This window comes from Exophiala bonariae (assembly GCF_035927105.1).
Source record: "Exophiala bonariae strain CCFEE 5792 chromosome Unknown scaffold_34, whole genome shotgun sequence".
In the NCBI taxonomy this organism is placed as follows: domain Eukaryota; kingdom Fungi; phylum Ascomycota; class Eurotiomycetes; order Chaetothyriales; family Herpotrichiellaceae; genus Exophiala; species Exophiala bonariae.
This window is the reverse complement of record NW_027042509.1, coordinates 262,004-273,777: the sequence shown is the minus strand read 5'-3', so window position 1 is coordinate 273,777 and position 11,774 is coordinate 262,004. Positions and strand designations below refer to the sequence as shown.

The 11,774-nt window shown below is 50.2% G+C and overlaps 8 protein-coding genes across 8 annotated transcripts; 3 read left to right on the top strand and 5 right to left on the bottom strand.

Annotated features, from left to right (window-relative positions):
- Positions 1-341: 341 nt before the first annotated feature.
- LTR84_008932 (uncharacterized protein) lies at positions 342-2,105 on the top strand (the record flags this gene model as incomplete). The annotated part of the gene is made up of 1 exon (XM_064852475.1): positions 342-2,105. The coding sequence occupies one exon, from the start codon at positions 342-344 to the stop codon at positions 2,103-2,105; it is 1,764 nt and encodes a 587-aa protein (XP_064701450.1).
- A 20-nt stretch (positions 2,106-2,125) lies between these two features.
- Positions 2,126-3,112, bottom strand: LTR84_008931 (uncharacterized protein; the record flags this gene model as incomplete). Its single annotated transcript, XM_064852474.1, has 1 exon — positions 2,126-3,112. The coding sequence occupies one exon, from the start codon at positions 3,110-3,112 to the stop codon at positions 2,126-2,128; it is 987 nt and encodes a 328-aa protein (XP_064701449.1).
- Positions 3,113-3,452: 340 nt separating this feature from the next.
- Positions 3,453-5,019, top strand: LTR84_008930 (uncharacterized protein; the record flags this gene model as incomplete). The annotated part of the gene is made up of 4 exons (XM_064852473.1): positions 3,453-3,711; positions 3,763-3,864; positions 3,924-4,007; positions 4,055-5,019. 4 exons carry the CDS (start codon positions 3,453-3,455, stop codon positions 5,017-5,019), a joined length of 1,410 nt encoding a protein of 469 aa, XP_064701448.1.
- A 415-nt stretch (positions 5,020-5,434) lies between these two features.
- On the bottom strand, positions 5,435-5,743 carry LTR84_008929 (uncharacterized protein; the record flags this gene model as incomplete). The annotated part of the gene is made up of 1 exon (XM_064852472.1): positions 5,435-5,743. The coding sequence occupies one exon, from the start codon at positions 5,741-5,743 to the stop codon at positions 5,435-5,437; it is 309 nt and encodes a 102-aa protein (XP_064701447.1).
- A 798-nt stretch (positions 5,744-6,541) lies between these two features.
- LTR84_008928 (uncharacterized protein) lies at positions 6,542-7,150 on the bottom strand (the record flags this gene model as incomplete). Its single annotated transcript, XM_064852471.1, has 1 exon — positions 6,542-7,150. The coding sequence occupies one exon, from the start codon at positions 7,148-7,150 to the stop codon at positions 6,542-6,544; it is 609 nt and encodes a 202-aa protein (XP_064701446.1).
- A 311-nt stretch (positions 7,151-7,461) lies between these two features.
- LTR84_008927 (uncharacterized protein) lies at positions 7,462-8,064 on the bottom strand (the record flags this gene model as incomplete). The annotated part of the gene is made up of 1 exon (XM_064852470.1): positions 7,462-8,064. One exon carries the CDS (start codon positions 8,062-8,064, stop codon positions 7,462-7,464), a length of 603 nt encoding a protein of 200 aa, XP_064701445.1.
- Positions 8,065-8,850: 786 nt separating this feature from the next.
- On the bottom strand, positions 8,851-9,309 carry LTR84_008926 (uncharacterized protein; the record flags this gene model as incomplete). The annotated part of the gene is made up of 1 exon (XM_064852469.1): positions 8,851-9,309. The coding sequence occupies one exon, from the start codon at positions 9,307-9,309 to the stop codon at positions 8,851-8,853; it is 459 nt and encodes a 152-aa protein (XP_064701444.1).
- Positions 9,310-9,938: 629 nt separating this feature from the next.
- On the top strand, positions 9,939-11,690 carry LTR84_008925 (uncharacterized protein; the record flags this gene model as incomplete). The annotated part of the gene is made up of 1 exon (XM_064852468.1): positions 9,939-11,690. The coding sequence occupies one exon, from the start codon at positions 9,939-9,941 to the stop codon at positions 11,688-11,690; it is 1,752 nt and encodes a 583-aa protein (XP_064701443.1).
- Positions 11,691-11,774: the final 84 nt, after the last annotated feature.

The window sequence follows — 11,774 nt, the reverse complement described above, 5'->3', positions numbered from 1 at the left end:
ACCGGCCTACGGATATGCGGGAGCGATAGGGGCCAAAAGTATTGTGATTTACCCGAGCAACCCCCGGGTCAAGAGCTGAGACAAGCATAAATTTAGGGGCCAGCCGCCTGCGGGCAGTTGAACTTCTCTAGACCTCCACGCGCCACTGACCCTTTAGTCTTTCTTACTTAACCTCTTTAGGGATTCAGGGGAGGCTGAGTGCGACATGGATACGTCGCATGCCAAAACCCGCGTGACCTGTTGTTTGTCATTTTCCGAACTCCAGCCTGATCAACATGAACTTCATCACTCTTCTTTATGGACATTAGCTCCGTCTTTCAGAAGATCAACACCTCGTAGTGATGGCGCAAGCCCCAGCCCCCCCTAATGCGAAAACCATCTACGACCTTGATCAGAAAGGCGAATACGATGAATGCTACAACAAATTGAAAGACCCAACAACCGGAAACTTCGCCGTCAGCTTTGACAAGAATGAGGCGAAATGTGCAGTTGACCTCGATGAAGCGACAGTCCTGTCGTGGCTGGAAAACGATTCTCGTCCGGCGAACAAAACATTATGGTTGAACTTTTGGCTTTCGGGCGCGCAACGAGCGACTATCAAAGCCATTGCGGCCAAATATGAGCTTTCACCTAGGTTGACGGGACTGCTATGCCCGCCCGAATCTCCCGCCCCGAAATCTGGGACCGCCGGTTCAACTACGACGGCGACGGACAGCTCCGATGATTCCTCAGCGGGATCGACCGCGAAACCTGGCAAAGGCTCGCATACTACTCAGGTGGATGAGGAGAAAGGCATGACTCCAGGATCTCAAACACTCCAGCAGCCGGCCGGAGGTGCTGCTGGATTCGAGAAGCCGATATCATTTGGTGATGTCGTCAACGACCTATGGCATTTCAATTCAGTGGACTTTGGCAGCCATTACATTTATGTGGGCTTCAACGCCTTGTTCACCGTCCCGGGTCTGGAGCGCAGCCAGGACGACAAGCCATCTGGTATTCGAATCTGGTCATCACTCTTGATTTGTGACGATGGCACAATAGTCTCAGTCTTCCAACGTCCCGACATTAACCGACCGGAGGCTCACGCGGCCGCAAGACAAAATGCTTTGAATGTCTTTAAGCACTTGTCAAAACAGCACATCCACGATCCCGCTCTTGATGCTTTGATGAAAGTCGGAGTCAGGTGGTATGAACATTCCAAAAAGTCCGACGATGCCAGCTATGCCACCGAGGCTGCGAGCCTGCTCTTCTACTACCTCTTCGACGACTGGCGCACGACCTATTCTCTAATCGCGCGACGTGCACATCCATACCGGACCAAGCTGGAAAACTTGCGAAAAGGCATGCTCGAATCAGCCGAGGTCAATCTGATTTCTCAGATTCATAATTTGGGACGGCAGTTGACCGTGTTAAAGTTGATGTATCAGAGTTATGAGCATATTGTCTCGCGTCTTCTCTATTGGTCACGAGCCAAAAAGGACACCAATCTCGCGATGCTGTCCTCCAGACCGACATTGCCTTCCCTTGACGCTGGCGAATATCAGGATATGACTTCTTCGCAGCTCGTCCGAGATGAGCGAATTTTCCTCGAGGATGAATCTGATTGTAGGGTCAAACTGTACTCATCGTCCATTGCCCGTTTTGAGCGATTGTTGGGCCGCATTAGGTTGTATGCCCTGACCGAGATTGACGAATGTTTGAACGAAAAGGAATCGCTGGTATTGATGGTCAGTTGTTACATTCTCCCCCTCTTCAGGTCTTTAGATATGCTGACCAATTTCCAGAATTTCAACTTGGTAGCCCTCAAAGAGTCCCAAGCAGTCGAGAGGTTGACGAGAACAACCATTCTTCTCGCCAAAGCCACCATCCTGTTCCTCCCGGTTAGCTTGATGACTGCATATTTCTCCATTCAGCTCCCCGAGATCGCAGAGATGTACTCGCTCAAAACGTACTGGCTCAGTTTCCTGGTTGTCGCAGTCCTATCTGTCGCCTTCCTACTGGTATTCGGTGTCACTACTCACACGGTCGAGGGGAAGACCATTTACAAATCGTTGACCAGGATGATCCTAGACAAAGGCAAGAGTAGCAAGAAAAAGAAGCACTAATCGGAAGACAGCCAAAAGAGTCATTTGACACTCTCTGCTCCGGTCCAAGGCATCATCTCCTTCTTGGACCTGTCCCACCGATACACTTCACCCTCACCAACATTATATCGGTAGTAGTTCTCGGTACCAGCGGGAATCATCGCTCGCCTCAGAGTGATGTTGATACGACCTCTGTCAGCTTCAACACCTTTCCGCTTCGGAATGCTATGCAGCCAATTCGACTGAGTTTTGCCCCGCATAAGGACCATGTCACCACTTGCCAAAGGCAACTTGAGATCCTTGGTATCCAGAGGAGGCTCGCCGCTCTTGGGAGGCTTGTGACGCATGAGAAAATCTCGCTTTGCACCCAGAGTGAATGATGCAATGGCCGGGTCCTGTCCGAGGAAGTGCTCATCGTCGCTATGATACGAAATACTATCACTACCAGTGGCATAGTAGTTCACCAAGCAGAAGTTATACTTCGTGTTCGTGTTGGCTTCAGTGACACGACGGAGAAAATCCAGGCATTCTGGTATTGGACGAGGCTTGCACTTGTACTTGTTCGGATGGACATTCTTGGATGAGTTCGAAGCTTCAACAATACGTGTCCCAGCATCGTCAAATTGGCTGGTTTCATCAAGACCGAAGACAGTCGTGAAGCGAGGAGTGTTGATCAGAGTCTCTTTTCCAAACCGCTTTATCGTATACTTGACCCGGTAGAAGAAAAGTTCCGAGCGAAGGAATTCGAAAAGCTCCCGCTCAATCGACTTGGGGATGAATGGTTGGAAATAAAGTAGATCCAGGTGTGGTTGATCGTTGATTTGTCTGCCTTGTGCCGTGACCTGTCCTTCTAACTCGACCTGGATATTTGGGGGTAGTTGAAGAATTGGCCAGGGGTATGTTGAATGGCTCGTGGTGGCCAAATTGGCGGTGTTTGCAGAGGTACTGGTACAGGCGGCGTCGGGGGTGGCAACTTTTGGTTTCTTGGACGTAGCCGAGAAGAAGCCATCAAGTGTTCGTTTGGCCATAATAATTCAGATTCTTAAAGAGAGTAAATGACCTCGACTATTCTGGATTGATCTGATTGTGCCCGACTTCGATTCTGACCCAAGTATTCTTGTAAACGTCATCAACGGCGCGGCGCGTCTTTTCCACCACGCGCTTCGCGCGCCTCGGGCTAAAACGCTAGATCACGTGAGCGAGGTTCAACCTTGGAGAAAAGTTGAGGGTGCCTTCAGTACATGACTCACGGTAATAACAACCACGATTATGTATTTTGTACTAGACCAGCAGCTGTATAGCTGAATGGCAAGTCACTTCCGTCGCCTTTTTTCCACAGGCAGAGTTTGCCTCTTCAGGAAACCAAAGATGAACCCCGCCGACGTGCCAGAGATTTTCAAACCTCCCATCAACCGATCCATGCAAGTACTTGATAGATCATTCTTTCAAAAAGTGGTTCGCCTATCGGCACTCTCCATCACGGATTTTAAGCAGATATCCAATGTCCGATCACAATTGACCAAGTCCCAAGCTACCATCGCCATTCCGATGATTAAGATTCTTCGGGAAGATGACTTGACTCCTGGCGCCAAATGTCTACTGCTTCGGCCCGGTATTGATGCAGATCGTAAGTCAATGGAAGGCATGTCTTAGAAGTATAGTACACTCATATCATCAGAACCATCTACATGGCCGCAGGCTGTTTCCGATTTGGTCGAGTCCGGAACAACGAAAATTCGACCTTTCGACCTAAAACTCACGTACGACGACTGGACTATGCGTGAGTGCTTCTATCCTGATGGACATCTTGATGCTGTGGTACTAAATTTTGAACACCAGATAACATCCTTGAGGCCATCCTCCCAGATATGCTGGATGACGACAAAGAAACTCCAACAGGATTTGCTCATGTTGGCCACGTTGGTGAGTCCAGTTCTGATTTCATTGAGGTCATCACACTAAGTACAAAGCCCACATCAATCTTCGAACGCAGTACCTGCCATACAAGGAATTAATAGGACAGGTCCTGCTCGACAAGAATCCTACAGTAAAGACTGTAATCAATAAAACTTTCGACGTTGGGACCGAGTCAGTATTCCGTACGTTCCCTTACGAAGTCCTTGCCGGGCCTGACGATCTCGACGTGACGGTTCACGAGTCGTCTTGTGAGTTCAAATTCAACTTTGGCAAGGTATACTGGAACCCTAGGCTCGGTACCGAACATGCTCGCCTTTTCGAAAGCTTCCAAGAAGGTGAAGCGGTATGCGATGTCATGGCAGGTGTTGGACCTTTTGCTGTACCTGCGGGAAAGCGTAAGGTGTTCGTACATGCCAATGATCTTAATCCGGATTCGTACACCGCTCTTCAGGACGCAATTACGCGAAATAAAGTCGATGCCTTTGTCAACGCTTCCTGCGAGGACGGAAGACTCTTTATCCGGAACGCGACAAATAGACTTGCGATGCATCCTAGATCGGTCCTTCTACCCTCCAAGATTAAGGTCCCGCGTTATGCTGGCTCCAATGCCAGAAGGCGATCGTTGGAGAGGGCTGCAGAAAAAAGTAGGAAAACACTCAGCGAACCCCGCGCATTCTCACATTATGTCATGAACCTACCAGCCACCGCGATTGAGTTTCTCGATGCCTTCACTGGTGTCTATCAGGGAAGAGAAGCCGAGTTCAGCCCACAGACCAATACCAAGCTGCCGTTCATACACCTGTATCTGTTCCAAGCCAAGTATGAGGACGACAGAGAGGAACTCGAAGAGATCTGCCAGAGGATATCGCAGCATCTAGGTGGTCAGGTCAGACGTGACGATCCTGAACTTGATGTGAACATTCGATATGTTCGTCTAGTCGCGCCCAACAAGAAGATGTACTGTGCCAGCTTTCGAATTCCGGCAAGTGTGGCATTTGCTCAGCAGCCTGTTGTGTGATGTCCTGTAGAGCTCTACCTCAAAGCGATTGACTGCTTACCATACGGCATCTTTGAGAATATCCGAGATTGAGCGCACGCGTTCGTTTGGCCAAGTTCGCTCATGCTGCTCTTCCGCAAGCATCATGTTCAACCGAATGCGAAGATGACCCGCCATCATTACGCTCAGTCCTTTCTCCATGAGCCATTCTGGGATAGTGAAAACTCAAGGCAAATGTTCAGGGCTCCAATGTGCTCCGATCGATGTCCTTCACCTGCACGACCTCAAGGGTAACCTCTGCCATCTCCAACCTCCTCAATGTCACAATATTCAATTCAGCTCCATGACCAAGATTGAACCACCACTCCGCAACGCCTCGAATCGTCTCCCACTCGAGTCACGAACCCCCTTTCGAAAAGTAAACCATCTCCGGACTTCACATAACAGCGCACTTCAGACAACTCTGCTCACCCTTCGCATCGCGATAGCTGCGCTCTTCCTCGTCATCGTCGTCATCATCACTGACATAACTGTGCGGTATCACTGTACTTGTCTGTCGGGTGGAACCATCAGCACTCAACATTCCCATGACCTGTTGTTCCTTCCGAAGAACAGAATCATGGGGTTTAGTCAAGATTTCTGCTTCCACTTCAGATGATAGCAGGGTTGTAATCGCTAGACGATTGACTGGAGGTTCTCCAGGTGCTAACGGTGGTTGAGTGGGCGGTGTCTCCTCGAATGGCATGATCGACCTGTGGTGGTAGTGGAGATACTGCTTTGGTGTTCTTAGAGTTAGGATAATGTCAAGATATCGCCCTGCGATTTTCCAAATCTCTAGGTATTAATCAGATGATAGAGGGGACCTCCTAGATTCGAGATCGTATTTATCAATGAGAAGAACTTAAATTTCTAGGTTTATCCATGGCAAGATAAAGCTCTACCCGCTATGGCGTTGTTGAATAAGAATTGATGGTACTCAAGCTGCGCAACTACGTGGCTTGAGACTTTCAAGCCTCGAAAGGTGCCAGCAAAATATCCGGCCCTGGTCTATCGGCGTTTACATTATCCTGTGAAGCCTGGTGAACGTGTCGCATGACAAGAGCCTGTGAGAAGACATTACTATGCACCAAAGCATGTCCATAGTTTTGGAAAGTGACAAAGCTAGTGCTACGGCACAAACGCTCTACAGGACTATTTGTCTTTGAAGCCTAGATTGCTATCGTGTAAGCTGATGCCAGTGACGGACTCAGTATCACGAATGTTGTCTTGATGCTACGTATCATGGCCCGATGAGAACGTGAATGGAAGGGAAGACGCTCAGCTGGAGATGGCGTACAAACGATGTTCAACGAGTGAGTCTGTTTTCATGGCTATCTCATCAGCAAGAACTGTCCTAGACCACCAAGGAGCCCAGATAGCTACTTAGTTATCAGTTGAGGCTAATTAATCTGCTGTTCCTCAATAATTCGTTTGCTGACATTTCGTTGAAAAGCTCCAAGTAACCCCAACCCTAGTGAAGCTCAGCACTCCAAACGGTCACTAATCAATCAGTCCTGACATAGCGATGGCCGTCATTGCCGATATAGACAGCGTTGGACTTGTTTCGAGAGGTTTTGGATCGCGATCTGCGTTCCTCCCGTCCAGAAGTCTTCGAGCGAACTCGATCCCGCGAACGTCGTAGTGTTAGCGTAGAGGCAAGAGCTCCAAATGTAAATGCTTTGGGCGAAAGTCCCCACTCTTCGCTGTGGTAACTGTGATGACTGCTATAGCGATCAGAACTGCTTGCGGGTGAGGGAGTCCGTGGTCGTCGTTCAGGTCTGCGTGGGCTTCGAGAGGGTCTATCTCGTTCTTCAACACCCTTGTCATAAGAGCGCTCTTGGTGATCATCGTCTCGCGGTCTTCGTTCAGGGGCACGCCCGTATTCTACGCTGACTCGAGATACCGGTTGGCTGTTGTCGAGGTTTAGTAAGGAGCGCGATCGGGGTGAATCGGCATAGTCACGAAATGGCGGGCTCCTCGTTCGTGAAGGTGGGTTCGGTGGTGATGGCGGCGGCGGCGGCGGCGGTGGTGGATTAGCCTTGCGAGGCAGAGGATAATACCATGTCTTGGTGGTTTTGGTTGACTTCCACGTTTCGTAGCCGTCGGGAGGCATGGTAGAGAGTTTGTGTTGGTTTGAGACGAAAGTTGAGGCTCTGAGAAAACGCAATAATACCCATTTTGAGTGGCAGTGTCTCGTAATGTGGAGGTTCGTGACGGACAGGAGTGAAATAATCGAAAACTTGTTCAAGGAACTTTCTTCGCCAGAGTTATTCAGCAGAGAACTTCACTCCTCAAGAATTCACACCGCTTCGTGAGCAGTCATCCTCAAATTCGGTAAAGAGACAATGTACAAGGACATGTAAAATGCATGACCATATGGTCTTGAGGGAACTCTGACATGAATATTCTTTCTCTTGTTGCCACTTAATTGTGGTCTTCTTGTCCCTGAGAACCACGTATGTAGTACGACTCAAAGACGGCATCTGATATTGGGCGGCCGACCATCAGATCATGGAGAAGGTGTAAGCATGCTGTAACGCCGCCCCAGAGAGCAGTGCCTCGCAAACGCTCAGGTGCCGAGATACAGCAGACGGAATCGCGCTCGGATGAAGTGACGATTGCGAGTTCTGTCAAGGGTGTTGGTGGCACCAATGGCCAGTGCATTGTATCTTCATCCTGGTGAAGAAGCTGATAGGGTGTCTCCGATTGTTGAGATGCCCTTCCGATGTTCCTGGCAAACTGTGGCTCTGTGAGACGCTCCGGCAGAGTAAATCCGTCCTCTGGAAGACTTAGCAAGGGAGATTGAGGGCTGTCAGGCTCGCTTCCACTGTTAGGCTCGCCTCCCATGAACACATCTTTCGCAGGATTGAGAACATGTTTTCGACTAGTTAGGTAGGTGTTGTGCCTGAACGATGGTTCGCCTTGGGTAGGTCCGAGATCTGCCGATTGAGGACTGATCATCAAAGAAGCAGGAGGGTCAGGAGAGATGCTGTCAAATATGGTTCCTTGCTCTTGTTTCGCCGACATGATCTGCAACAGTAATGGCAATCCCAGTCTCGAAGTGAGGGAGTCTCTTCGACCACGGGCTTAGAAACGGGGACGGATTTGTCGTGAGGACAATGGAAACGAGGGGTGACAGCCTGGCGTAGGTCTTGACAAGCCAGAGTCGCTTGATAAAGAGATCTTGGGGCCTGTCAGTAGTACGCTATAGGATGGAAAAGGATGGAGGGCTAATCCATATGCAGGGTAGTATCGAGATTCAGGTACAAAAGAGAGAGTCTGAGGTTGTCATTCATTCATTTGTCAATCTCACGCTGGAAAATGAGTATCTGTATCTTGTGTTCTGTGTGGACAGAAATCAGGGGGAGTGCGAGTGTGTGCGCTCCACCCAAGAACAGAACGCATTCTTTTAACTCAGTCACCCAATTGCTTTCGTGGCATCTTGCTTTTGTCTTTCATTTCAAAGTCTGTAACGATTCAATGGATACGGCCATTTATCAAAGGATCTTCCGGCTCAGCACCACTCGGGGGACTTTAGCGCCCTGATTGGTAGCCAACAAGATGTTCAATGTTGAACAGCTTGGAAAGCAGGTCTGAAAGTCCTTTGATGATCAGCTAAGAGTTTTGCTGTGCAGATTTTGAGCCCTTAGACCTCCAGCTTTGCCTGTCCACGGGACAATAATGCGCAAGACTTGGTTGTTCAATTTGAGAACTAATGTGGTCCAGAAGTCTGTTGCATGAGACGAGAAGTATGATGGTTGTTGTGGTGGTATACAATGCCTCTATCACTTTTCCCACTTAGACAATAGCCGCTCACAGTTGTGCCTGGCGCTTGAGTCTTTGCAATTCTCTGCAGATGCCATCCAACTCATCATCAGACAGGGTACCATTCTCGACTTTCTTCTCCAGACTCGGAATCAATGCCTTGGCCTCTTCAGCGCTTGTAGGTACAAGACTTCCCAGTTGGCTCTTCTCGAAGCGTTCCAACCTCTTGCCGTACGAATCGATGATTCCTTCCACTTGCTGCGCTTCTGCCAGATCCTTGAAGACAGCAAAGATCTCGAGGTAGTCACGCGTCTTTGCTGTGTTTTCGGTCTCTTCGATTGCGCCCCCTCGCGAAGCACGTGTGGACAAGGTCTTGAGGAGAATGATGCGTGCTTCGGACAAATTCAGTGTGACTTCGTCTGCGTATTCACCCAATCGAAGATCGGCGCCTGCGGAAAGGTCTGAGTTCGCTGTCGGCACCTCGCGCGAAGGAGCGGCGTGAGGCATCTTCACAAAGAGCCACCAATCGCTTTGATGTTCTGAAAAAGACGGCGACTAAAGACAAGCAATTGTCAGGTTGCTGATAAGTGGTCAAAAGTACAAAAGTTTATTGATGAATTCAAGGATGAAGTCCGCAACAAATACGCTAATCATCCGGCGGAACTATAATCCGGTCGCCAACTTTAGCTTAGCGCCTTTGCGCCTGCTTGTTGGCTTCAAGGAGGTCCCAACCTCCTGAGTGATTGTATGTGAAGCGCGGTCTCAATCGCTCCTCACGGATGAATTCGCCTGACACTCTAGGTAAGTACTCAGATATGTCGAAGGAGAAGTGTAGGAGATCCATAGGGCGAGCTATTGCCCCACGACTCCTCTTTGATCATGCACGCTGCTCCATGGATTGGAGTATCAACTCAAATCGGCCCGACTTTAATGTGTTGACTGCAGATCGTTGATCCATAGCCATTGCTTACCTAGGTACTCAAAGTAGCATATGCTACAGTGGACCTCTCGAATACCACCCTCAATGTAGCCCTCAGACTAGTCGTGTGTCCTACTTATTGCTACAAGATCGCTCGCTCGCCGTATTAAGGCACTGTCAAGCTCCATTGCCAGTGTCGTGGCTTTCTTGAATCGTGATGTCTACAACAAAATGGTGGAAATCAGCGGTCGGGTATCAAATTTGGCCTGCTTCATTCAAGGACTCCAACGGTGATGGATTCGGGGACATTCCCGGTATCATCAGTAAACTTGACTATGTCAAGTCGCTGGGCGTTGATTTCATCTGGTTGTCTCCCACTTATGACTCTCCCCAGCATGACTGGGGCTATGACATCAGCAACTATGAAGACATCTGGCCGAAGTATGGCACGCTGAAGGACATGGATGCCTTGATCGGAGGGTGCCATTCTCGCGGCATGAAACTGCTCCTCGACCTGGTGCTGAACCACACGAGTGACGAACACGCCTGGTTTGAGGAGAGCAAGCAATCTCGTGACAATGAGAAAGCAGATTGGTATATTTGGAGAGATCCCAAATTCGTCGGTGGTGTTCGCCGTGCTCCCAACAATTGGAAGTCCAACTTTGGTGGCTCTGCTTGGACATACGTGCCGGAACGGGATCAATACTACTTCCACCTCTGTCTTTCCGAACAACCAGATCTTAATTGGGAAAACCCAGCTACGCGAGAAGCCATCTATGAGTCTGCTATACGTTTCTGGCTACGCAGGGGCATCGATGGGTTTCGGGACGATGTTGTGAACCACTATTCGAAGGATCAATCCTTTCCAGACGCACCAGTCACAGCTCCCAACGACGAATTCCAGCTCATGCTACCAGAGTCCTTTCTCAACGGCCCGCACATGCATGAATGGCTGCAAGAGCAACGACGCAAAGCACTCGCGCCGTTTGGCGACGACATTGTCGTCATTGGCGAACTGCCCTTGACCCCAACAGATGAAGTCCTGCGCTACACCTCGTCACACAACCGAGAACTAGACATGGTCTTCGACTTTGAATGGATGCAGTCCGGCATCGACCACAGCAAAGGAATGGACGAATGGAGCGCCCCGAAACTCTCCGAAGTGAAAGCCGGGTTCGCCAAAGCCCAGGGCTTCCTGAACGACAAGGCCCTCGACGCGTGGACCACGTCCTTCATGGAGAACCACGACTGCCCGCGCACGGTGTCCAAATACGGCGACGACACGACCCCGAAATCGTGGGCCGCCAGCGCCAAGATGCTCTCCATGCTCCTGTGCACGCTTAGCGGCACGCTGTTCGTATACCAAGGACAGGAGATCGGCATGACGAGCCTACCCGCCGACTTCGCTGTCGAAGACATGCGCGACAAACCCATCATCACACGCCTGCGAGCCGATCTCGCCAAACGGCCCAACGACCCCGAATACCGGTCCTGCCTCATGCGCGGCTTCTCGTACGTCGGCCGTGACCACAACCGCACACCCGTCCAGTGGGACGCCACGAGCCCCGGCGCGGGCTTCACCTCGGCCGCCGAGCCGTGGATGAAGGTCAACGAGAGCTACAGGTCTATCAATGTCCAAAGCCAGCTCGGCGTGTCCGGCAGCGTGCTTGAGTTCTGGAAGCGGATGATCCAGCTGCGCAAGCATGTCGACTGGAAGGATCTATTGATCTTCGGCCATTTCCAATTGCTGGATCCCGCCAGTGAGGAGACGTTCACTTTCGTGAAAAGTTTCGAGAAGCGCAGTGTCCTCGTTGCTCTGAATTTCTCGGGCGATGTGCAGCGGGTTTTCGTGCCGGATGGGCTCGATCTGAGCGCGTCCGAGGTCTTGGTGTCGAATTATGAGGATGCGCCCGTGGGCGATCTGCAGACGTTAAGGGCTTGGGAAGGTAGGGTATATATCATTTCATAGACTAACTAGGGAAAGGTATAACAATTTTGTGAGGGTATCTGCTGCGCATCTGTTGATCACCTTGTGATCACTAAACATTTCAAG